This window comes from Dendronephthya gigantea, unplaced genomic scaffold (assembly GCF_004324835.1).
Source record: "Dendronephthya gigantea isolate DGI-Jeju-01 unplaced genomic scaffold, DenGig_1.0 000036F, whole genome shotgun sequence".
Lineage (NCBI taxonomy): Eukaryota > Metazoa > Cnidaria > Anthozoa > Malacalcyonacea > Nephtheidae > Dendronephthya > Dendronephthya gigantea.
The window spans coordinates 1,481,656-1,505,598 of record NW_021163046.1 but is presented as its reverse complement, the minus strand read 5'-3'; the positions used below and the strand labels follow the sequence as shown (position 1 = coordinate 1,505,598).

The following is a 23,943-nucleotide window of genomic DNA, read 5'->3' as shown; positions in this document are numbered from 1 at the left end:
AGACCTACAAAACGATGCTAAACGTCTCTATGCTCAGATCATCGCCAGACCGGTAAAGTGCATAACCTTTGACCTTGACGTTAGATTGCTTTAAACAAAAAAAATTGCGGGTAATATTTGACAATATGAACCAATGGAGTCAAAAATAAACTGGAAAATATTACTAGGCTACCCGGCTATAAAACTAAATTACGTGTCTTTGGAGCTACTAAAAATGTTGGACGTCTTTAGACGTCTCTATGCTTTAGTTCATCGCCAGACGGGAAAGCTTGTTTAAACCGCTAACGTTGAGGCAAGATGGTGTCATAACTACTGCACAAGTATGAACCCAAATGCTGCAATGTTCTTATTACTAAGAACCCTACAAACAGCTATGTTACCACAAGACGTGTTCCTTGGCGAATCTTCATAACACCCACGCATGAAAGTGCCAAAGCCAATACACGAATTGCAAGTCTTACAGTCGTTTTGATTATTTGCCACCAGCCCGATCCTTACATTCGTGGAGGCATTACCGTAGTATTTTTCGATTTTTATATTAAACCCTTCTTGATTGCAGTTTTTCTGCAAAGCTGAACCAAAAATAAGAGATTCCCATGCTTTCCTTCCAGCTTTTGTTGATTTAAAAGACCCGTCGACGATTACGTCGTATAACGAAATTGCGGTGTAGTTCAACACGGTCCATCTTTCTTCATCGTCGACTTCCATTCCGAGGCATATTTTTTTGAACGGTATGTTCCAGTAAGAAGCCAATTTCGTTTGGTCTTCCGTCAAACCTTTAAGACCGCCTTCGACATTGTATGTCTCCTTGTTTGTCCAATATGCAGAGTCATAGCTGAACTCATTCTAATAAATGGAATGACCTGTTAATTCCTTTAAAAAGGTATAGATTGGTAGCTATTTTTCTAAACTAAAATTTACATCACCTTGTTGCCATCAATTTTCATTACTAGTGTCCAGCCTCCTTCTCCGCACCCGTGTATTTCAGCCATGTTGCAGTAAACGGGATAATACTGGAGTGATTCGTTGTGCTTTAAGTTGTAGACGCCATTTGGTGAGGATCTATAGGCAAGAATGAAACTTAGCTATGTTACACGGCTAAAAACGATAAGTTTATTCCAATATTGCTATAAACAGGATTCATTAAACTGTGTTGGGATGCCGAAATGTCCCAAACCTTTAAAAATATTATCTCCATTTAAATTGCACTTAATTTATTAGCCTAGCACGATTACAACTCGGGCCGGCGTCTGTTTGATTCGTGCCGGGCTGGTAGTGTTGTACAAGAGAGTGCACAATGCTCAAACAACAATGTAACTGCGGTGTTCTTTACTTACCTGTTTCTTTCAAACTGTTCTTTACAAGACGATGGCAGCATTTCAAGCGCTAAAAAGGCGAAATGTATATAGGCTATTCTTTTGGAAAAGAGATCCCTAAGGCAATTATGGGTAGTCCTTTTCAGAGAATTGGCTTCAATTATGAATACAGGTCGTATTATTAAAAGTTTATAAGTTTTTCTTTTCAAAATGAGTCTTCAAATCTCCTGCTTGCTCGATGTGAATTTTAGTAATTAATTATATTATTAATTATATTAACGTTGATAGAAAATCGTTGTTGATTACGCCATCAGCTAAAACTCGTAGTCGTTGGGTACTCGAGTACGAAATTTACACGTGCTCAAAAAAAAGCCCGGCGACTACGAGTTTTGGCTGATGGCGTAAGCAAACAACGCACGAGAGTGACAAATCTCGTACTCGTAGTCGCTGCTAAAGCTCCCCATTTTTCATGTAGCAAAGAACTATTGCATTTTGGGATAATAAAGTAAGCAGAATTAAGATTTGACTAGCTTTGTGTTGCTGTATACACTCTCTTTATGAACAGACTACAAGCATGTAAGTAACCCTCACGTTGATTTTGAGCTGGTGGAACAGCATCCAATGGTTTCTAGAAACAAATGAAAAAAATTTCGCTTAAAGTGGCTCCCTATACTTATCACGTTACGACATATTCATAAACCAAGGCTTTAGCTAAAAGAAGAATATTTCAGATAAACCGTTTCCGTGTTTCTAAGCTTCTAGCAAAGAAACAGTTCGGATTTTGCTTTTAAAATACTTATATTTAAAGATAGTTAGCATTCCATTTGTATTAGAGTTCACTGCATTGCTTCTAAATTGGCGATGACTAAAAATGAAACTTTTTAACAGCACTTCTGTTGCTATGGTAACGCCGTGACTGACATATTTTTCAAATTGTTTTCGATGGTTGATTAGGAATACTTTCACTAGTTCTAGCTGTGTAAAATACCCCTTAGATTCGTCGAAAATGTCAATATTTTAAAATTAGGATGACACAAGTTCCGTATCTGACCACAACAATTTTATTTGGCTGGGGCCAGTTGTAAAAAAGCCCAGTTAACTTTTAGCCGTAGTTAAAGACAGAATTGGCCAATCAGAGCCGTGTATTTCTGAATTTAAATATTCAAAATGGAAATCAATTATGATTTTTGGCACTTCACTCGATGCTGGTAAATTCTAGAGGTTCAAAGGGTCTTAATTTCGAGCGGAATTATACACACTTCAAATTCAAGCCAGGAACAGTTCATGGAAAATGAGTCAACTATCGGTCCTCCGACAGGAATCGAGCCTAAGCCTTTGCGATACCGGTGCAATGTTCTTGCCACTGAGCTACAGAGGCCATGCATCAGCCGGAATACCGGTAGTTGACTCATTTTTCCATCAACTGTTCCTGGCTTGAATTTGAAGTGCCGGTATAATTCCATTCGAAATTAAGACCCTTTGAACCTCTAGAATTATGCAAAATGTAGTTAAATTGTTTCATATACAACCGGCCCCTTGAAACTAAGGAAAAACGCAAATTTCTTTCCATAAATACAATTATGAATAATACCAGTGATATACTAAAATAATGTTTTGCAGATGTTTGTCTCCTGCAATGAAGATAACAGTGACAGGAGCCTATTTCGGCGTTAAAATAACAAGTTTTTTCAACGAATTTTGACAAAAGTGTTTGGGGGGGAAATTAATCAAGAGCTAAACCTAAACTTTGAGAGACAAGAGCTAAGCTTTGAACTTATTTTAAGATAGTTTTGTGCATTCGACGCATTACAGGTACTGTCGCTGACTCGCTGAGCTTGCTAGACGTTACAGGTACTTATGTTATAAAAATACGTCTGTCGAAATTATCGATATACGCAATTTTTGACAGAATTTTATACAGATGTCAATATTGACACATCAGAAGCGCCCGTCGCATGCCAATTAGTATTGTCTAATCCTATCATCATCATTTCAGTTGGCGATGCTGTACATGATATTATAGAAAGAGACATTTTTCATTTATTGTGCAATTTTGCAATTTAAATATTGCTTGGACCTGCTGTTTTCTTCTAAGAAAGAAAAGTCAGGACGAAGACAACCTAAAGACGACATTTTTATTTTAGTGGCATTCCTTGGAACAAATAATTAGTCCCTTTTTAATTCAAAAGTAGATCCACCAGGGCAAAGCATTTGTCAACATGTCGATTGTAGGCTGTAGCAGAGAAATTTGACCGAGATAACATGAATTGCTGATGAGAATGAATGCAAAGCAGCCTAAAATTTGTTAATGCGACCAAAAAAATTCCCAATTAGCCAATCAGTCGATTACTGATACATCAATCGAATTATCGCAAGATATTCCTGTTTAATTTAAATTCCATAAAAGGCTATACATTTATGAAAACACCTGTCTAGTCAAATACTTGTATTTGCGAAATTCGCCATTTAAAATAGGCTTTAAGTACATTTATACCTACGGCGAAGAATTAAAGGCTAAACATTGCATTTAAGTAAATAAAAAAGTTCCACGGGGCCTCATGATAAACATGAATGCATCACTTAATAGTTATTAATTTCATTTTTTTTAAAATAACACTTCGCAATTTTTTGCATGTTGATATTTTTGCATGAACCTAACTTTTTGTGAGCATCTGATACGTTCTTTCATGTCTTTCTGGGGAACGTTTAACATTTCTTGTCAGATGCAAGCAGTATTGATGAAGCCTTGATGGTATCAGGAATATAGCATAAAATTTTTTGTATACTTACTCCGTTACAATCCAGTAGTATATAATAATCATATTCCTCATCTTCAATGAGGAGCCCAGAAGCTGCTTCTGAATCAACCATTGTGAGTAACTCGCAGTTTTCTATTTCTTCACAACTTTTCAGTTTTTTGAAGTTAACAGATCTGCATCCATTTTTTGCTGCACATTTCATAGCGCATTCCGCTCCCGACTTGGCGTGAATAATTTCCATAGGATCGATGTTCAAACGGAAACCTTTGTAAATTGACGAAAACATTGGTAGTGAATTAATTAACTAATGATTAGGTTCTGAATTATTACTTATTATATGTTATGTGCACATTGAGGAACATATTAAAGTTTCCACTACTGAATTACTACTTACTATTTACAATATATTATGGGTCAATTCGTGAACTGATTGGGTTAGTTTACGTTATGGTTAGTATAAAATCGATAAAAACATCTAAAACAAGTTTTTTGGGTATCGTTAAAAATGTCGAAAACCTCACCTTCCCTAGATCCGTCGAAGCAAAAGTCGAGTGCATTGCCAAAAATTTGAAGATTCGAAAATACCAACAACAACAAAAGGCTGAATCTCAAAAACACAGAAGTCAAACGGGCAGCTTGTATCAGAAATAAAGATTCGCGAATTAATTCTGGTTTTGTACTGTTTGCATGCGCCATACTATCATAGGCGGCAATAGCGTGAGCTTGCTAAGGTATAAACGTTGTTTGTTGCATAAAACCTGACGCCACCTTCATTTAAACGAAAAATTGCCACCTGTTAAAAATAAATACGTCTGGCAATTGGAATCACGATTCGGAAAGTCTGCTTGGCAGTGCTTGGGCTCATTTGCACTTACATTTTCTTACATCTACTTTGAAATACCAAAAAGTATTCATGTACAAACATTACATGCGCTTTTTATACAATCTGCAATAAATTTAGTCCATTGGAAATACATATTTTAATTAATAACAGCTACACATATGTAACAATTTGTATCGCTGAAAATGCATACAAAATTTTGTAAACCAAAATATACTGATCAACAAAATTTTATTGAAAGTCTAATATACAAAATCTTTAACAAATTTCACGCATGAATTAATGGGGGTTAGTGTCAGACTAAAGTTAATGATCATGCTGTGGCTACATGTAGATTAAAATTCGTGTTATACTGTTTACATCGCTACACTCAACTATTTTGAATAGACGTCACTGACCTTATGCCCCCTAGCGCGTAATAATATAATCAAACAATACCTTTTTGCAAATACGTTAAAGAAATTACGAACACTTATTATAGTAATACACGAAAAAATAGTATTAATTAATGTCAGATTAGAAATGGCATCCTACCAAACGAACAATAATTGCTTTAATAACTGTCCTTTGGTATTCATCATTTAATCACCATCTGTGATAAGATAGTTTCACTTTCCTGTTTATGCACACAACAAAGAAATCAAACTGTTCAATCAGAAGGATTTACGGATCTGGTTCTTCGGTTGGATAGACAGGACCTGCATTCGGACCAACTTCAGGATCTCCATTCTCTCCAATTGGTGTTTGAACCAACCTGTTACCATGCATCAGCAAATCTTTCATGATTGCTACTGTATCGCCAAACAGAAACGTTTTTCCATCGAAAACATTTTGCAATGCTTTCAACAACCTCCAATACGCTTTGCTGAATAGTTTTGCCACGTTCTTAGCTCGACTTCCTTCCTTGTACATCGACATCATGGGATTATCAACGATCGGCCAAACACCATCTTCACTGAAAGGCAGAACTCTTCCAATATATGCAAAGGTGTCTGCATACGGTCCTGTGCATTCCTGTAGAAAAAGGAAAGTAAAACTTGTTTTTGAGCAAGAATTTGCATTGGATATCAGCATCTATTACGGTTTCCTGGTTAGTTCTTGCCATTCTCTGTTTAATAACAACAGTTTGATCAAATACAACAAAACTTTTTCAAGATTCATTTTAACTCCTGTTGGCGTTTCAAAAACTTGCTTTGTAGTAAAGTGCGAATAGTTCGTGATGGAATTTAATTCGTGGTTGAGAATAATTTGGATGGTGATAAAATGTAATATGCTGTGATGTAATATGGATAAAAAGTGAGAACATCCAGATAGTTACAAAATTTCGGGTAGAAAATCGTCTCTCAAATGACGTTTCATATTTTGTGGGATGATCTGAAATCTGAAGCTACAATCTTGGAAAAAATATTGGGAGACTTTTTTCGAAGTCTAACCAGATTTCCAGTTACGTACAGCAAATGTACCAATTCTCTCAACCAAGAAGCAAGTTGCCATTAATTCCCCCCCCCCTTCCCCTCATTACAATGTTGTTCAGTTTAATGACAATTTGGAAGAGATACAACACTAGTTCAACATTGTAATGGGGGGGGAGGGGGAAAATAACATCTAAATTAGAAAAGTCTACGAATTTTTTTCCGGGATTGTAGCGCAGCGTAATAATCCACCGCAAAATCCTCATGCGGTACAGTGTAACAAAGATTGATAAATGAGTTTGTCAATGAGTTTGTCTAAGTACTTACGTTATCAGGATGTGTAGATTTATCCTAAACAAATAAAAAAATTGTCGAGTTTTGTATAATTACTTGCTTAAAATACTGAAGGATTGTTAACGCTGATTGAGCCTGCTATCATTGAAGACTATGCACGTAAAAACTGTCCAAATGATATTGATTTCTTATCCCCAAAAATTCAAAATAAGTGGTTTCAACGTATTTAAGCAAGTGCAAAATCTTTCACTGATTTCTAGGTATGAGGGAGGACTTAAAACTCGTACTAACCTTCTTATCCTTCTCGATCGTTTTGATATGACGTTTGTTCGCGATTGATCCAAATTTGTAGTAATGTGATAAATCGGTGCTCTCGTCCAGCGGATTACAAGGGGAGGATCCCTCACCTTCCTCGATGATATTTTTAATAGCTTGCACGGCCGTACCAAAATCGTGGATTTTTATCACTTCCTTTCCTCTTTCTCCTCGAACCTCGAGCTGAGGCTTCTTACCGTTGAAAGTTAATAGTCCATCACACTCAAGCTTTGCCATCACGATAAGGATTATGGTATACAATCCACCAATTGTGTTCTGGTTTGTTCTAATGTCTTCGTTCTTCCTAACGGCATCATTATACAATGTTAAGACATCTTCGCATGCGGCAGGTTTAGTTGATGTGGCGGCGGTTGTTGCAAATAACTTATCCTTAATAATTTGATCAACCGCTTTAATCAATCCATTTTCTTCGAGTTCCTTAGCCGGGGTTTCTAGAACCATGAACACATTACGAATTTGAAGCTTGGAGATTTTGTTGACAGTGATTTTGACATCAGGATGGACTCCACCGGGCAGATAGCTGGGGTATGACGCGACAAAATGTGGAGCAAACAGGTTGGGATTTCCGTCAATCGCATTCAAAATGTTTGATACTTGCGCCATGTGATGCATTTCATCGATCAAAATGTCCTTTAACATGCTTTTCACCTCAGTATTATAACCCTTCATTATTGAAAGATAACCTGTAAAGTACGGAGGAATGGTTGCGTGTTCCAACTGAAGTGCTGTCTGTAAAAGGCTTTTCAAGGTGTACATGTCTACTCCGAGATTTGAATATCCATATCTGGGTGGATCATCCTTTAGCCATTTTAAAATCATCTGAACTTTACCTGGAGACATGTCTCTTGTGACGGGCATATAACGTGGATCTTCGACGTCAACAGACATGGTCTTTATGATTGCGTACTTGTTTTCAACGACATCAAAATAATTTGAAAGATCCAGAAAGTTGATTTTCATTACCGGATACAAATTTGCGTATTGTTTGAAAATCGGTTGTACATGTCTGATCCAGTTAGGCTGAGTTGGAACCTCAAATTTGTCCCAGACAAGAATGGTGATTGCTGAATTAACATCACCATCTGCAGGTGGGTTTCGTCCAGATAAATAATATTTGAAGAAACAAACCTTTCCATCGATGAAGAGTCTTTCGTGGTTTGGGTCTTCAGTGGTCTTAGTGAATTCAAAAACTCCATGTTCTTTCTTGGTGATTGTCCCAGACGGGGAGACCATAATCTCAAAGGAATCATCTTGAGAAGGGTAATTTCCATAAACAGTCATAAGCAAGTAAGCAGTCACAGTTTCCTCGGGCACAGCGCGGATGACCCAATTTGTTAGAGGGTGGATGAAGACACCTTCTTTGTCTTCTGCTAAGACAACCTCAGAACAATCTCCTTTATCATCTACCTGTAAATAAGAGCAGTCAAAACTTTATTCAGAGTATACCCTACTGTGTCTGTGTATAGCATCTATCGACTATATTTGGAATCTTCAACTTATAAGATAACTATGAATAACGTTGAATTTTTTTTTCAAATGAAACTCGTCATAATTTAATTCAGATATGAGTGTTCCTTTAAGAAATAGAAAAACGTTTACTACTTTTGTCCACGACTGTTTTAAAAAAGCATTTATTTTGGAAAAATACATCGCCTTGATACATTGACAAACGTCATGAAATTTGCTACATATAGATTTTGAACATTCGCCCTAACATAAACGTTCCATATTGAACAAATTATTTGTTAGACTGCTTGGAGGAGGGGAGAGGGAGAACGAATCGCCCATTTTTTTAACCAATCTTAAAATTACTTTGCCTCGGCTAAAAAAATGAAGGGGTGCGTTTGATGATTAGACCGAATATACTGTTGTATACTATTGTTTATATACATGTGTTCAAAAGCTATAAATTTGTGCAAATTTGTATAAATTTGTGCTTTTCCTTGTTTTTATGACAGAATTTAAAGTTATAGCCATTTATTTTTTTCCAGTTACAGCTCTCTTCTTCCATGCATGAGGACATGCACGTACTCTTTCAAATATAATTATCCATGCAGCCAAGTAATTCACGCCAAAAATACCAGTAGGGTTTTTACTAACCAAATAATCACGCATACCTGTCTGATTGCTAATGGACTTTTAGACTGACTCACTGGACAGCCTTATGAACATTTCTCATGTTCCGGCCGCAGATGCAATTAATTATCAGGCATATATGCCGTAATGTAGTAACGTTCAATATTATCAAATCAGACTCTTTCCAACAGAATCGTTAGACAAATAAAATGTTAACTTGAGTTTAATTTCAAAAACCATAAATTGAAGAAGGATTGAGAACCTTACCTTTGCCAAAATCACTCTGGATGCACTCAAGTCAGCTCCCAAAACATCCAGCTTAAGTATTCCAGCAGTCAGCTCGTACTTTTCCAAGTCACTAAAGTGTATGTGGCCAAATGGTTTCCATGTTTCCGGGCATTTTATTGTGTCCTCTGTGCTACCAGTATACGCTAGAGCCAAGTTTCCAATTGACTTCACAAGATTTCCGTCTTCTGTGATCGCTAAACTATTACCAAGATCAAGAAGAAGAGATCCCTTCTGGTGATCATAAACAAAAGGAGAGACCCAAAAGTTTGGATTGTTTCCATTTGGTCTAAGCATACGGCCAAAATTGACAAACGGCGGCGAATTATAACCAGAAATTCCAATGGAACCAACCATTCTTGCGTAGGTGTAGTTACCTGAGGTAGCAAACGAATCGTACATGTCAACGTTGAAACGGATTGATAATTCTTTTTTGTTACTGCGATTTAAGTATTCTTTTAAGTATTTCGTTATCGGAGATTCCTCGCTTCTTGTTCCAAATTGAACATTTGTAAGAACACTTTGATATATAGCTCCATATTTTGCCATACTGGGTTCACCCCCTTTCATTTTTGACCACATATATCGAAACCCAACACGCTTAAAATCTGCTTTAAAAAAGTTGTTGACTTGCATTGACCAACCATAAATTTCAGACGCTGATTGGAATTCAACATCAAGGTCAACCAGCTTCGCACTGGCGCCAAGATTGCCATCTGTAGTTTTGGAAGAAGAAAAACGTACATTATTCGTATAGCTGAAATGATACTGTCAATTATTTATCAAATTTTACGACAAAATTTACCAATTGGGGATTTGTAACAGTATTTTCTACGCTGTAATACATGGCTGACTATTTTTTCTTGGTTTAGACCAAGGCGAAATCAAAATTCTTAGACAAAAAATGGCGGATAATAATGATATGATAAAAACTTTATTTTAAGATATCGGCGTGTAATACGGCCTACCATTTTACGAAGCTCATAAAATATCAGGACAATCCCTACCTAAATATGATCTTTGTACAATAAACACCGAAGAAACATTGATTATAATACTTCTAATACTTGGGTATAACTCCAAAGAAACCCCTGTTGTGCTCGGGCCAACACCCCCCTGTTAATATCTGAAAATATATTACCCTCAAGATTTTTGTTTATAAGAGGGTCATGGAATTCCCCAGAAGTGCAAACTTCGTTTGCATAACAAACTCTTGTAATTCTTGTGTCCAGCAGCCGCCATGTTGCTCCCCCAAATGGATTCCATCCTTGGTCTTTTCCAGGAAAGTCTTGGGTATCAAAATTATCCGCGTAATTATTTGGGGTTGACGGTTCACTTTGGAATCTTCCAGCGAAATGAATCCGAGGAAAGTTAATATAGGAATTGTGTTCTGCAAAAAACACAAGAGAGATTATAAACTACGATAACAACAGAAGCAGTTACATGTTTAGCATCAATAATTTGTTTTAGCGTTCTTTTTGCATTATTTTTGACCTGCTACAAATCAGAATGGCCCATTTTTATCATAGACTGAACAATAAATGAACATATCAAAATAATTAGAATCTTTCTGCTACCTCGTTCGTCACAAAAAACGCCTTTAAAACCAAGAGCGCAATCACACTTTTTTTCAGCGCTGCATGTTCCACCATTTCTACAATCACCGTCATTATTGCATTCTGTATCTGCAATAAAGAAATAGGAGCTGGATTTCATAATGAATTTCAGTAAAAAAAAACTTTAAAATTTCACAATAGGCGGGTAATGTTTTGTCGGCCAACTTTTACCTAAAGTCCTTTAATTATGTCTGATCTTTTAAATATGGCAAACGTTAGAATTGAAATTGTTAAAGTAGAGAGTTTCTTAATTGGAAAAATCTTTTCCAACGTTTTATTCCACACAATCTTTTCTCGCCCAAAAGAGCTCCATGCAGACATCGATAGCGCTAACTTACTTTTTACTGAACATTGATCACCGCTATATCCCATGAAGCAATTGCATCCTACATTCAGACATTGTTGCGCGTCGTTGAGTTTCAATCTGCAAATTCCTTTTCCACTGCATTGCTCATTTATTTCTACAAAAAGCGATAGACGGATAATTAGTTCACACAATAAGTGCATTCACTTCAAAAATCTGGGTCTAACTAGTAAATCTAAAAATGTTGTTTCAAATTAACCTATAATCGATCTGAAGAATCAGTTTCTGCACTATTTCCACTGCGTCAATCTAAGAATTTTACTTTTTCGTACACGGGCATATATAACCATAGAATTTGCAGGAGTTGGAATCTCTGTCATAATTTACCTGCTTCGCATGTTCGCCCAGCAAATCCTGGTTGGCATTCACACGCGTAGTTGTACCGACCAGTATGTATTGGCAAACATATACCGTTGTTCTGACAGGGTGTGTCATTGCATGTCTCTACATGTCAAAAAAGAATCATCCACACTTCTGTCATAGTTTAGACGTAAAGAAAATCGTGTAGAGGAAGGATTTTGAATTACCACTATGGCTGAAGTTAGGAATATAAGTTGTCTTTTTCTTGACAAACATAGTAATCTGTATATGGATACTTCTTCAAACAAAGTTTTATTGTCGTTTAAGTTTTGACTTATTAGTACACCGAGACTTCTTCATATTTCGAAGACGAGTGAGACGACATCAATATTATTCACCAATGGATTACCTGTAATCGGTCCATCGTCTTTACAATAAGGAATATTCCAAATTCGTCTTCCACAGGGATATTCTGAAAAGCAAATATATGACATATACGACTTGAAAGGATCAGTGACATTTAAAAAGTGAGTAATTATGATGTGAAATCAATTCTGTAAAAGCTGTTGTATTTTGATTAAGAATGATACATTTTACTATATAGCTAGTAATTTTTGCAACTTATCCCCATTTTCTTCTCCACAAAAAAAATTTATTGTTCAAATATTCCAAACCTAAATCATCAATTTCATCTCCATGCATGGAAGCCACACTAAGCTTCTACCTATTTCCATGACTTCACAATTATCTCCAGAGAATCCTATTGGGCAAACACATTGGTAATCAGGCTCCCCAGATGCTGCGTTTTCTTTCGCTTTACAACTTCCCCCATTTTGACAAGGCGAGCTATAACATGGCGTGCCTAAAAACATCGTTGGTGATTTTAAGAGAGTAAAGATGAAAATCAGGGTTTCCAGTTTGGGTGAAAATTAGTCAAACACAGTTATGTGTAGCTTTTTTATGTGTTTCTTTGTTCAGTGTTCACTAATGAAGGTGTTTGGCGTGTATTTAGCCAGCCGATAACGTAGCTCTGCATGCATGGCATACCAAAACACCTATGTTGGGCATACAGAAATATCTGTAATAAACGATGACCCCTTCACCAATAACTAATCGATAACGGTAGTGTAGCCAGACTGACGATGCAGTTATGGCTACGCAGGGGCCTTATTAAAAATATTTCAGCTTTGGCTCCATACTACAAGTTACGAAATAAAATAAATAAAAAAACATACTATAGCAATGATATCCGTTCCCAAATGAATCATCCGGACATTTACAATCAAATTTTCCTGTTTGCAAGTCTGTCTCACATATTCCGATGTTACCACAAGGCTGATCATCACAAGTTATTTCTTCATGAAAACATAAATAAGTTGATAGTAGTCTTGCAATTTTGCATGGCGATATTTACAAGAATAATTTTCTGAGGAATATACAGTAGAGTATATACAATAAGGAATATATAGTAGTACTCTTAAGCCTAGTACTGGATGACCATAGTTGATCACTAAAATCTAGGCCTATGAGACTTTCTACATGTATCTTCTCCCAATTTTACTTACTTCTGCATTGATCATCATCCATTAAATACCCATCATCACATTCACATTTGCCGTTCAAACATATCGCATGACTCAGATGTGTGCATTCAGTGTTTGATTTACAAGCTAAATAACATCAAAGGTTAGTAGAAAGCTAGTTGATCTGACCTCTGGGAAAGACTATGGAAATATATCAACAGAATGGAGGCCAACTTTGTATAGCACTCTATATTCTTTCGTTATTTCTTGTAAAGCCAATCGAAATTTTATAATCACGTTTTCTTATAACAGAACAAAATACTGAAGAAGATTTTGCTTCAAAAGGTAATAAGATTTTAATCAAAATATGGATTTGTATATGTATATAGATATAATAATGGATATGCATATTTAGCAACCCTTTGTAAAAGTACTGCCTTATGGATGAAAAGCCTTATAGCGAGACGCCTTCGTAGCTAATGTTACAGGTTTGACTGCGTTATCATGTGAACAACTTACATGTTCTAACTGTGACAGCTTCTCCCCATTCTCCTGGAACACCCTCGTCGTCCAGTGGTTTAACAGCAACTGAATATTCTGTGTATGATTTCAAACCAACTAGGACAGCATTGTTCATTTCCCCGGCAACTTCTGTTACTTCGTCTGAAGAACAATCGTTCGGTCCAGACGATTTCAATTCAAGGTAACCAACAATGTATCCTGAAATGCTGTCATCCAGATGATTCCAGAAGACCTTCAAAGTGCTGCTCGTTCGTTCTGTTCTGTAAATTTCAGGACCGACTAAAGATGAAAACATGAACATGAAAACGTGGACAAACAGCATTTGAATTTCATACCGAGCATGTTTTGAGAAGAAAACTAACTTGGAGATTCATCCAAATTAAATATTTAGGAGATTACGAGTTAGCTTTGAAATATGCAGTGTGGATTAACCCATTATTATAGGGCAAAGTGTAAGCATTTAATTCGCTCGACTGTTTGCAACAATGGATTTGTTTAATTTAACAAAGTGCAGCTAAAGAATCGTTTTGTTTAGGCAAAATGTCAAGCGAAGAAATATTTATTATTGACATTTGATTGCTTCCTAAACTGCTCTTCAAATTTAAAATTATCAAAGAGAGTATTTTCCTGAGTTTATTCCCACTCTCTCAAGACAAGGTAGATTTACCTTTGCATTGCTCACTGTCAACTTTACACACGCAACTACAATGTCCACATCTCAATGTAACGCTGTTGCAGTTCCCGTCAGTTTCACAAGCTAAGAAATGGTATAAAGGAATTTATTTTCAAAGTTATGAAAATTGACCCCGGCCTTCATCTGGAAACTTTGGATATAAATTCCCTCAAGGTTGAAATGGAACCGTTAGAACGTTATAGGGTCCTCTTTTATATTCTTAAGAGAGTTTTTGTCAATCATTTAGCGGTGAACGTTTTGGTTGCTGGTTGACTTGCAACACTAGTTAAGTTTTGGGTCCACAATACACTTAAAATCGGAAGTAATCTGTCTGTCCTTGGCATTTTTGCTGTAAAAGAGAAATGCCTTAAGCCCTGGTCAAACGAGAATGATAGTTGATGATAGTTGATAAGAGTTGCAACTCTCGCTTGCGTTTGAACGCGAACTCTCATACACTCTCGTGCACTCTCATCAACTCTCATCGACTTTGAACTGGTTCAAATTTTGATGAGAGTTGATGAGAGTTTGGTAGCGGTTTGCATTTCGTAGCAGACGAGACTCTGACTAGTGACAGAACAATTGTGCAAAATGTTTGGAAAACTCTCGTGCGAATTCTCGTTCTCAACTCTCATCAACTCTCATTCTCGTTTGACCGTCGCATCGAGAGTTTGGAAAACTCTGGTGCGAACTCTCACTTCTCAACTCTCATCAACTGTCATTCTCGTTTGACCAGGGCTTTAGGACTCGTCAACTTTAATCAAAAGCACTTTCACTATTCGACTGATATCGTTGTGGTTGGCGTCATTGAGGCCCTAAAGACCTTGAGGTCTTTATCAAAGAGGTACGACGGTAAATCTAGGCTGAATAAACACAAGCAATTATATTTTAATCAATTAAACTATATAGTTATTTGAAAACTTACATGTTTTTGCTGTCAACGGTTTGCCTGGATCTCCGTACACATAATTGGCACTATTATCGGTGGTGGTAGATGCTCTTACAGCCATAGTGTAGTCTGTGGACGAAACCAGGTTATCAAGAATCGCATTATCACTATTGCCATCGACTACCTTTTCCGACGAACAATCGTTGGCCTCTGTGATTGTTGTTCCATAACAAACTTTGTACTTTTCTATCTTGGGACTCAATATACGATTCCAGAACACGGTTATCTGCGTGCTCGTTCTCGCTATCTTGGAAATGTCCGGGCCTTTCACATCATCACCTAGTAGAAATATATGAAGATTTACAACTAATACATCTTCTTATGGTACTTTAAGCCAGATCTGGTAATTTTTATTACAGGATTCGGACAGATGAACATAAACCGCCTCACCTGATTTTAATGATTATTACATTTATACCAGGGGGGGCAGTCTAACTAGATTTTGGGCAATATGACCAGGGAGCAGCGTGGAAACGTCTTCAAACAACAAAGGCCCTCAGGTCGAAACGTTGAGAAGTGTTTAGGTTATGAAATATTAATTGATATTTCCTCACACAGCTATCTGACCGGCTGACCCCACCCTGAAGAGAAAGCTGTTACGGGAAAAGCATTTATAGGAATGTTGTTCTTCCCTACTCAAACAAATCAACTAAATTTGAAAATAAAGAACCAAACGTTTCACGCAAATAAAAAACATACCAGCATTTCTCGAGTACTTTCGACTCGGTTCTCTTTCCCCTTCATGTGAGCATTCTATAGATGAAAAACCCGAAGTCGTTTTGCACAAAAAGTTTAAAAGCTTTTTAAAAAATATCTTGATGTGATTCACATTATTTACGTACCTTTTTGCTCGATTTTTGCTTCAGCCAGGCAAATAATCCAGACAAAGAATATAACGACTTTCATGTTAATAAACAATGGTATCTGAAAACCAAATCAGTGGCTTACCATGTGTTACTAGCTTTATTTTTCATGTGCTGGCCGAGTTCAATTACATTTAGTTTAGTCACCAACCCCCCTCCCCCCCAAGACTGCCCTGAAGCTTCTAAGTCTCAACTTTACCAATTTTCTGCTTGGCCTTTTAGATGACCCCCCCCCACAAGCTAATTATTTCTTGCAAAAGGCTCTAAAAGATTATTATGGTGACATTTGGCATATTTATTCAGTTACTTGGCAAACCTTGCTGGAAAATACCTTGTGGAAGTAATCTCGAAGTGGTTAAACGGGATCTTGTCACTGTTTCTAATTAAGCATTGCTTTTAAAATAGTGATAATGGTGGAATTATCAGGGGGATGCGAGTCTTCTATTTTTACATCATGTAGAAACTCTTTTGGAAAAATTTTCCAACCAATACTGGGAATTAGAAGTTGAGACTGGATTGCTCGCAGATCAAAATTATGTATTTTAATATCTTCTCGTAAAAGGCAAAAGTGAAAGGGTTAAACCCAAGACTTTTGAAATCGCAGATATACGCCCGCTGACTCTCAGCGGTTAGTCGCAGTTAATTGTATTCATATTCAAAATGGTCGCAAAATAATATTTTTTAAACTTCGCCAATTACAATCAATTTAAAGGAAGATTTGCACAGCGATCGAGCATCACCTAAACATGCATGGAAATACTTAGAATACTTAGATTAATTGTAGTGGAAGGCAATCTGAGATCGATAAAGACAGAATGCGTCCTTTAAAACCGGCAATACACCGTTCAATATCCCGGCCCCTATATACAAACATGAATAATTCTCCTCGGATATGATAAAATACTCACTCAAATATGACAAAAATATATGAATTTTCCAAGCAGAGCGAGTACAAATGTTATCAGAAATTTCCAGTTGCTTTCAAACACATGTTTACTGTTACTGGTAAATGCTTAGAGCCTTAGACCACATGCAGCCAAAATTTGCGTGATAATTTGAACGCGAGAAATATTTCGGGAATAATGGAATAAATATGTAAATTTTCTGGTGTTCAAAGTTACATGCAAATTTAGGCTGCTATGGTTAGACCAAGCTTTGAGGTCGACAAATTGTAAACAAAACACAGCAGCCGTGTATTTTGTATACAAAATCATCAAGTATACAACCTGAAATATTCTTCGAATATATATGCTGTTGACTGTAAAAGCTTTGCTTTTGAAGCAACAGTTTCCATTAAAATATAAATTTACGTTTTAAAAAACCTTTTTAAAGTTAAACGACAGTGGCGTAGCCAGCGTGACAAATTTCGAGTTATTATAATTCCTCATATCTTTAGAAATCTATTGTTTTCACAGTCAGTGAACATTAAATATTAGCATAGCGGGACAAATCGACAGGCTGGCCACGCTACTGTTAAACGATGGTGTAAACTGCCAGTCATAGCTCAATATGATAGAGGGTCTGCAGTGTGGGTGTTTGTATTCTAATAGTTGACCTGCATCTAAGAACGAAAGGGGACTTATAGGCTCATTAATATCATTACCGAGACGTAAGCCTAAGCAAAACCGCTGCTTCCTACTGGTTGCTGCTTTTAAATTTGCATGTTTAGGGAAAATGCATGTGTGTTATTGGTTGTGACGAAAGGGGACGAAATCCTAAATATAAATAATTCAATGTCGATATATGCATGTCTTTTGTACGGATCAAGTCAAAACGGGTCTTTCAAACTGATAGCTAGATAAATGCATTTATATGGTAGGGATGAAATACGCAAATATTTATCGTGGCAAGATTGGAACAGAAGATGCGTTCCCCTAACGCTCTTGTCAGATAGATATAGAATGTAGTGTGACTGAATGACCTCGTAAATGTATAATATACATGTATAGAGTTTATTAGTCGGTGTTTTACAGACCTCGATCAATAATCTGGTCACAGCCGCAAGGGAAAAAGCACATACCGCAAATCAGGAATATTTTTAGATCAATAATTTACTGAATTTCATCTATGAAAATCAGTGGCGTAGCCAGACTGGCGATTTAGTCCTGCTATGGAAATTTTATCAACATTATTCATTTCTTTAGAAATTCATTGTTTTCACTGTCAACACCAAAATATCAGCATAGTGGGACTAAATTGTCAGGCTGACTACGCCACGAATTAAAATAATTTGCATTTAAGAATTGCTTCACTGCCTATACAACAAACAACAAGTGTGAAAGTGACCATGGAGAACGAAATTGTTGATTTAAATGTCCTATATGTGAACTTAAACAATATATTTCAAGTTTTGTTTACCATCTACATACCTACCGCTACTTTACCGCTTTTTAATGTTCGTATAATTATTGTGTTATGAATATTGTGTTCGGTATGGTGAAAGACTGTATAGCTATCCATATGACAAATGTCATTCCATAATACTGTTCATATTAAAAGTCCCAAAGGCATAATAACGATGGAATATTTGTTGACTACCTGGCAATAATACAATTTGACTTAAAACGTCTTTCGAGAAATAACGGGGGAAATTTGTAGTCATGCAGATGACAACCGTCAACCAAAGCCAAAGGAATGGCTGCCAATTAGCATCATATCATAAGTTCATAGGAAACAATCTGCATACAAAAGTTGTTTTATAGGTCGCATTAGCATATGCACTGACATAAGATCTCGGGATTTTGACGAAAGAACGTTGCATAAATGAATATTAGTCCGCTTTCGTCCTTAGATGCAGGTCAACTATTAAGTCATTAGTGAGCTTAAGCAAGCGACGTTTTTGACAACACAAACGGCATGAGTAACGTGAAAAGACTGGGTCAAGGATTGTGATTGGTGAAAAACAAAAACTTTACTTCCGGTGAACGTACGTGTTGTCAAAAACGTCACTTGCTTAAGCTCACTATTAACAGCCCAGGTTGGCAATTGTCTATGATCACTGGCCTATATTTATAACTCCGGCCATTATCCCCGAGCCGGTGTTGAGCGCCGTACGGGGGTACTAATTCCGCCCGGAGATTAGGAATTGTACCCGGGTATTGTGACAGAACAAAGCGGAATCGAAAGTTGTCAAAATTCTATGTCATTGACGTTGGATGGCGTGCTAGGAAAGCGTTGTAACGAGTCTGATGTTAGAAGTTGTCTGAAGTTAACCAGTTTTTTAATTCCATACCGCTTGATGACTTGTTATATGTTATGTGACGTGAGATATTTTACGCGGGTATATCCTTGCTTTATGTATATTGATTAATACATCCATATTCTTATATTCTTGCTGTTGAAATGAAATTGTTTTGCTACAGTTTTGTCAAAATATCGTGTGCTTTTAGTTTTTGTTAACTGGACGAAAAGCCGCATATTCCGACCTCTATACCACGCGAATATTATTCATATTCAGAGATATTCTGTAGTATTCCCTCGGAATATTTCCGGAATACTGATAGTATTGCGCGCAGAATACGTCGGAACAAAATACTAGTTATTCCGAGGCAGAATATTGCCGGAATAGCTTCTGTTGAGATATGCATTTATTTCCCTACAGATAGGGCCGTACTTTATGTTAGTCACAGTATAATTCACTTTATTAGCACTAACATTTTAATATACCCCGTTTTATTAGCGTGTAGTTTAACAATAACCATTTGCAATGAGAATCATTTTGCAACATATGATTTGCGTGAATAAAGTGAGCAAGATTCCACTGATAGATAAATAATTTCATTTACTTTTTAACTGTGTATAAATGAAGCAATCTGTTTGGCTGAGAAGCGTTCCACAGCGGGACGGAATATTGCATCCGGCCCGCTGTCAAATGAATGCATCCGGCCAGCTGTGAAAAATGTAAACAAAACGACAAAACTAAAGCAACGTACGGCGAAAATGAGTGAAAACCTCTGTGGAAAAGGCTAAAAAACTGTGAAAAATAAAAAACACACCCGAAAAACTTCTTACTTTGGATTTTTTACGCCTTTTTTCGCCTGTCAATACGTTGTTTTTTTATGTGTATAACTCTCAGACAGCTTTTATTATTTGTAATATTTTATACTTGCATAATGACAAGGGTCAATTTTGAGTTGCAATGTCAGGATATTATTGCCCGTTTGTATTTTTAAACTAAACAATTGCTACATTTGCAAAGATCAAACTGAATTGTGACACAAACATATCTTCTCATATGGTTGTTCAGTTGTTCTTGATCCGACCTAGCTTCTTAAACTTGTAAAATTTTGCTTGCATCCTGATGCCCCTGTTTCTCTGTATCACGAAGATTCAATATTCCAAATCAGAACAATTACCCCATCATGCACTTATCGTGACAATGCAGATTAAAGATCGTCCTCATGCAGCTAAACTTATCATCTCTATCTGCAACAGTGCAACAAGACTTTGAACTACGTCGAAATATGTCTGTAAGTGAAAATTTTCTTCCCTCGCGACATCATTTTTTAAACATAACATGAAAATTATAGATAAGGTCGTGAAAACTATCGTAGTTTCAATTCATGTGATATTGATATTATACATGACATTGATTTACCTAATATTGAACGCCTAAATTGTTGTCGGTGAAAATAGCGTTCAGCAGAAATAGGCTTGCAGTTATATGTTCATGTCAGGCCTGTCACAGACGTTGAACTTTTTATGTGCTGAATTGTATGCAAATGAACTTAAACAAAGACTTGAGCTAATTAACATTACTGTTCGGCACATGAAAATTCGACGTTTGAAACGGGCCTTATATTGTGTTTTATAAATCGTCAATCCGGAAACTGTTATAAACATCTATAAACCCATAGTTTATTACCTTCACATTCATATACCAAAATCAATTGCGGTCTTTGCGTAAAATGGATTTTATGCAAAGAAACTTAAATCCCTACACAAACGTCGAAGGAACTGCAGTGCGTATATAAATCTTATACAACACAGCTACGCAGGGATGTTTACGAACACGTACGGAATATGTCTGCAAATTCATTCTACCCGGCGTTACTTCGGTGTACGAATAAGAGCCAAGTGCATGAATAAATATATTCATTCTGAACGTGTATCGTAAATTTCTGGTAAGACATGTATTTAATTACTAAGGGCCTGTTTACATGGAGCGAGTTATCCCGGCTAGGCGATGTGAAAACTGTATATAATGAAAGACTAATCAGGTTAAGCCTTTGATGTGATGCGATTTTTACCTCGCCTAGCCGCGGGATAACTCGCTCCATGTAAACAGGCCCCAAATATGCTATAATAATATTCATGTTCATTCACTTTGAAATGCATTTGCTAACATTATCAATACTTTAGAACTTTGAGTTTGAAACTCCTTGCACATGGATCCTCAAAATTAATAAAACCAGTTTTCCGTTTGGAAGGGTATCCGGTGTTTTGGAAAAGGAGGGATTTCACATTAAACTATTGTTTTGGTAACGCATTATTTCAATTCTATTGTACTGAAATAGTATATTTGTATAACAGCTAAATTCGCTCCAAATCCGTCTTAATTGTTTGTACTTTTCGACAAAAAATTCGGCAACAGCCGCTATGCTGTACATTGTAGAATTTTGTAGACCAAAAAGTATTAAGAAAACTAAGAACACATACAATTATGCCACACGTACAAGTAAACGCGAAAGACACTAAGGTCATGTTTTAGCTTCGGGTCAATTACATACCTTCAGAAGTCAACAGCTATGCATCCAATGTTTCGACCAAGGGAAATGTTCGCTATCGCTAGTCTCTTTAAGGTTTTTTCCTTTCTTTTTATTAACAGCTGCAATGCTGTTAGTTCGCGAAATGGTTTTAAGTACAAACAACCTTAAATTTAATTAAATGGGCGGAGTTATAATCATGGGCCAGTGATCACTGACAATATGAATGGTATTAAATTGCCCACTGTTTGACTTATGAGAATCAGGCTTATACAAATAGCCACACTGTGGCCCCCCTATCATGCTATAGATCATTTGAGACCAAGACAAAGCCCAACCTGCCAAACAATATGAATATTATATGCGTATAAGCCCATATAAATATTATATGCGTTCCAAACACCATACACCCATATTTTCGCTACCTTATAGCTATTACTTTGAAATTTTTGCAACAGTATTTGGTCCAATTTGAGTTGTCGACATCTTTATCTAAGGCCTTCTAACCGATTATAAAGACCCGGAACTGATACAATATTGAAACACAATGCGATGAGACAAAGCACAAGTCGAAATCCGCTAGCGGTTTAGACGCCCATGGGTCTATATTCGCTAACGAATTGCCCTTTCTCTTTTTCGCATTTCAACTACGCAATATATAGTTCATTAAAAGTTAATTTGAGTTGTCATATTAGACGCTATATAGCATGCTTACAAACTAAATCAATCCTGAACCAAACAGAACAATATATTTTGTCCGATTTAAAATCAATTTAAGATAATCAGCTACCATCACGCGTGAAGGTCGGATACTGGAAGGCCTAGGTTAAACGTCGCATTTTGGTCGCGTCGAATGCAATCCAAATAATAGATAATGAGCTGATGAACCTCGTTAAGCTTCATTATCATCTCATTAACTTTTGTTTGAATTGCATTCGACACGAACAAAATTTCGAATGGAATCATACACAATTCAATTCAATTACAGTTAAACTAAAACGTAACAACAAGTGACAATTGTTTCGCTATTGTTTGGGATTACGGATTATTAGATTCCGAAAAGTGGATTACGGATTAACATAGATCGGATTTCAGGAAATATTTAGATTTCCCGTTAAACAAGCATTACCTCTTTAATTATGGATTAGCGGTAAGTCGTTGACGTTAAACGAGGGGTTAATATATGTAGACACATCAACGTGTTCTATTTGAAGGATATTTTGATTCAAGACAATACGACGATTTTTCTTTAATGTTGACTTTGGTTTCCAAATTGTCAACAACTTCGCTAAAAGGCATGCGACGTAAATTCTCTGACGCTGAAAACGTAGTTCAAGACAAAGAGTATTAGCTATGGTTACTTTAAGAATCTTCCGGCCTGCTCTCTGCAAAGATACTTCGGCATAATTTTGCTTCGGCTGGTGACATCATAAAAACTGCGAAACTGCGTAATCTTTTGCATTGTTGTTAACGTCTATACTTTTAAGCGGGTGCTTCTTAATAATTCGATTAAACATTTGATGCAAGACGATAACATAAAGAATGTAAGGTTACTGTTGAACGGATTATTCGTATCATGCATACGGGTATACGTGCATCGTTATTTCACGATCCTGCGGGACGTTTCTCGATTAATAACCAGTCTATTTTCAACAAAAATGTACTCACATGTACACTCGCATCCTCATTAACCGGAGATAAACGTTATAGTTATAGCTTCTAAGCAAAAAAAAGCCAGCTTTCAATGTCAGCTTAAGCTGATTTTCAGCGCTCGCTCGCCTTCAAAGACACTTTGTTTTGAAGTTTCAAAGCAAAAACCTTTGCTATTTCAATTAAACGGAGCTTTTTCACTGTTGGTTCCTCCTAAATTGTATCCACGTAAGCAAGGACTTGAAAAGCTATCATATACTTGCTCACCTTTTAAGTGTTTCACTTTTTTGACCAAAGAACACTTTTCGTGACCTGAAACTGTTCGGAGTTTGGTTCGTCGGTCGCTGAAGCGAGCATTGATATAATTGTTTATTAAAATTACAAAGCTATTTTTGTGACAAACAGCGGAAACTACTGATATTTGGCGGCCTATTATTGAATATACTTAATTTTTATAGTAAT

The 23,943-nt window shown here is 36.6% G+C and overlaps 2 protein-coding genes across 4 annotated transcripts; both read right to left on the bottom strand.

The window, feature by feature from the left end:
- Positions 1 to 197: 197 nt before the first annotated feature.
- Positions 198 to 4,148, bottom strand: LOC114526027 (uncharacterized skeletal organic matrix protein 5-like). Its single transcript, XM_028547522.1, has 5 exons — positions 4,107 to 4,148; positions 1,908 to 1,944; positions 1,338 to 1,386; positions 927 to 1,062; positions 198 to 846 (listed from the first exon to the last, which is right to left on the bottom strand). Exons 3-5 carry the CDS (start codon positions 1,376 to 1,378, stop codon positions 310 to 312), a joined length of 714 nt encoding a protein of 237 aa, XP_028403323.1. The 5' UTR covers positions 1,379 to 1,386; positions 1,908 to 1,944; positions 4,107 to 4,148; the 3' UTR covers positions 198 to 309.
- Positions 4,149 to 5,096: 948 nt separating this feature from the next.
- LOC114525845 lies at positions 5,097 to 23,828 on the bottom strand. 3 transcript variants are annotated; one of them, XM_028547293.1, is made up of 18 exons: positions 23,749 to 23,828; positions 16,106 to 16,187; positions 15,963 to 16,016; positions 15,240 to 15,542; positions 14,312 to 14,401; positions 13,642 to 13,923; positions 13,165 to 13,269; positions 12,835 to 12,954; positions 12,324 to 12,461; positions 12,009 to 12,071; positions 11,627 to 11,743; positions 11,274 to 11,396; positions 10,897 to 11,004; positions 10,461 to 10,709; positions 9,302 to 10,035; positions 6,914 to 8,365; positions 6,656 to 6,679; positions 5,097 to 5,930 (listed from the first exon to the last, which is right to left on the bottom strand). In XM_028547293.1, the coding sequence occupies exons 2-18, from the start codon at positions 16,167 to 16,169 to the stop codon at positions 5,580 to 5,582; spliced, it is 4,377 nt and encodes a 1,458-aa protein (XP_028403094.1). In that variant the 5' UTR covers positions 16,170 to 16,187; positions 23,749 to 23,828; the 3' UTR covers positions 5,097 to 5,579. The 3 variants fall into 3 exon arrangements, with proteins under 3 accessions (XP_028403094.1, XP_028403092.1, XP_028403091.1); XM_028547291.1 differs by lacking the exon at positions 23,749 to 23,828 and adding an exon at positions 21,856 to 22,044; XM_028547290.1 differs by lacking the exon at positions 23,749 to 23,828 and having other exon boundaries at positions 16,106 to 16,276.
- Positions 23,829 to 23,943: the final 115 nt, after the last annotated feature.

Bases quoted from the DNA above. Each gene is read 5' to 3' on its own strand.
- LOC114526027 (XM_028547522.1), bottom strand. From the start codon at position 1,378: ATGCTGCCATCGTCTTGTAAAGAACAGTTTGAAAGAAACAG. The intron at 1,063-1,337 runs GTAAGTAAAGAA...TCTTGCCTATAG, and splicing joins GAACAGTTTGAAAGAAACAG to ATCCTCACCAAATGGCGTCT. The intron at 847-926 runs GTGATGTAAATT...TCCATTTATTAG, and splicing joins TGAAAATTGATGGCAACAAG to AATGAGTTCAGCTATGACTC.
- LOC114525845 (XM_028547293.1), bottom strand. From the start codon at position 16,169: ATGAAAGTCGTTATATTCTTTGTCTGGATTATTTGCCTGGCTGAAGCA. The intron at 12,955-13,164 runs GTAAGTAAAATT...GTTTTCATGAAG, and splicing joins GGATGATGATCAATGCAGAA to AAATAACTTGTGATGATCAG. The intron at 10,036-10,460 runs GTAATATATTTT...CCAAAACTACAG, and splicing joins TATAAACAAAAATCTTGAGG to ATGGCAATCTTGGCGCCAGT.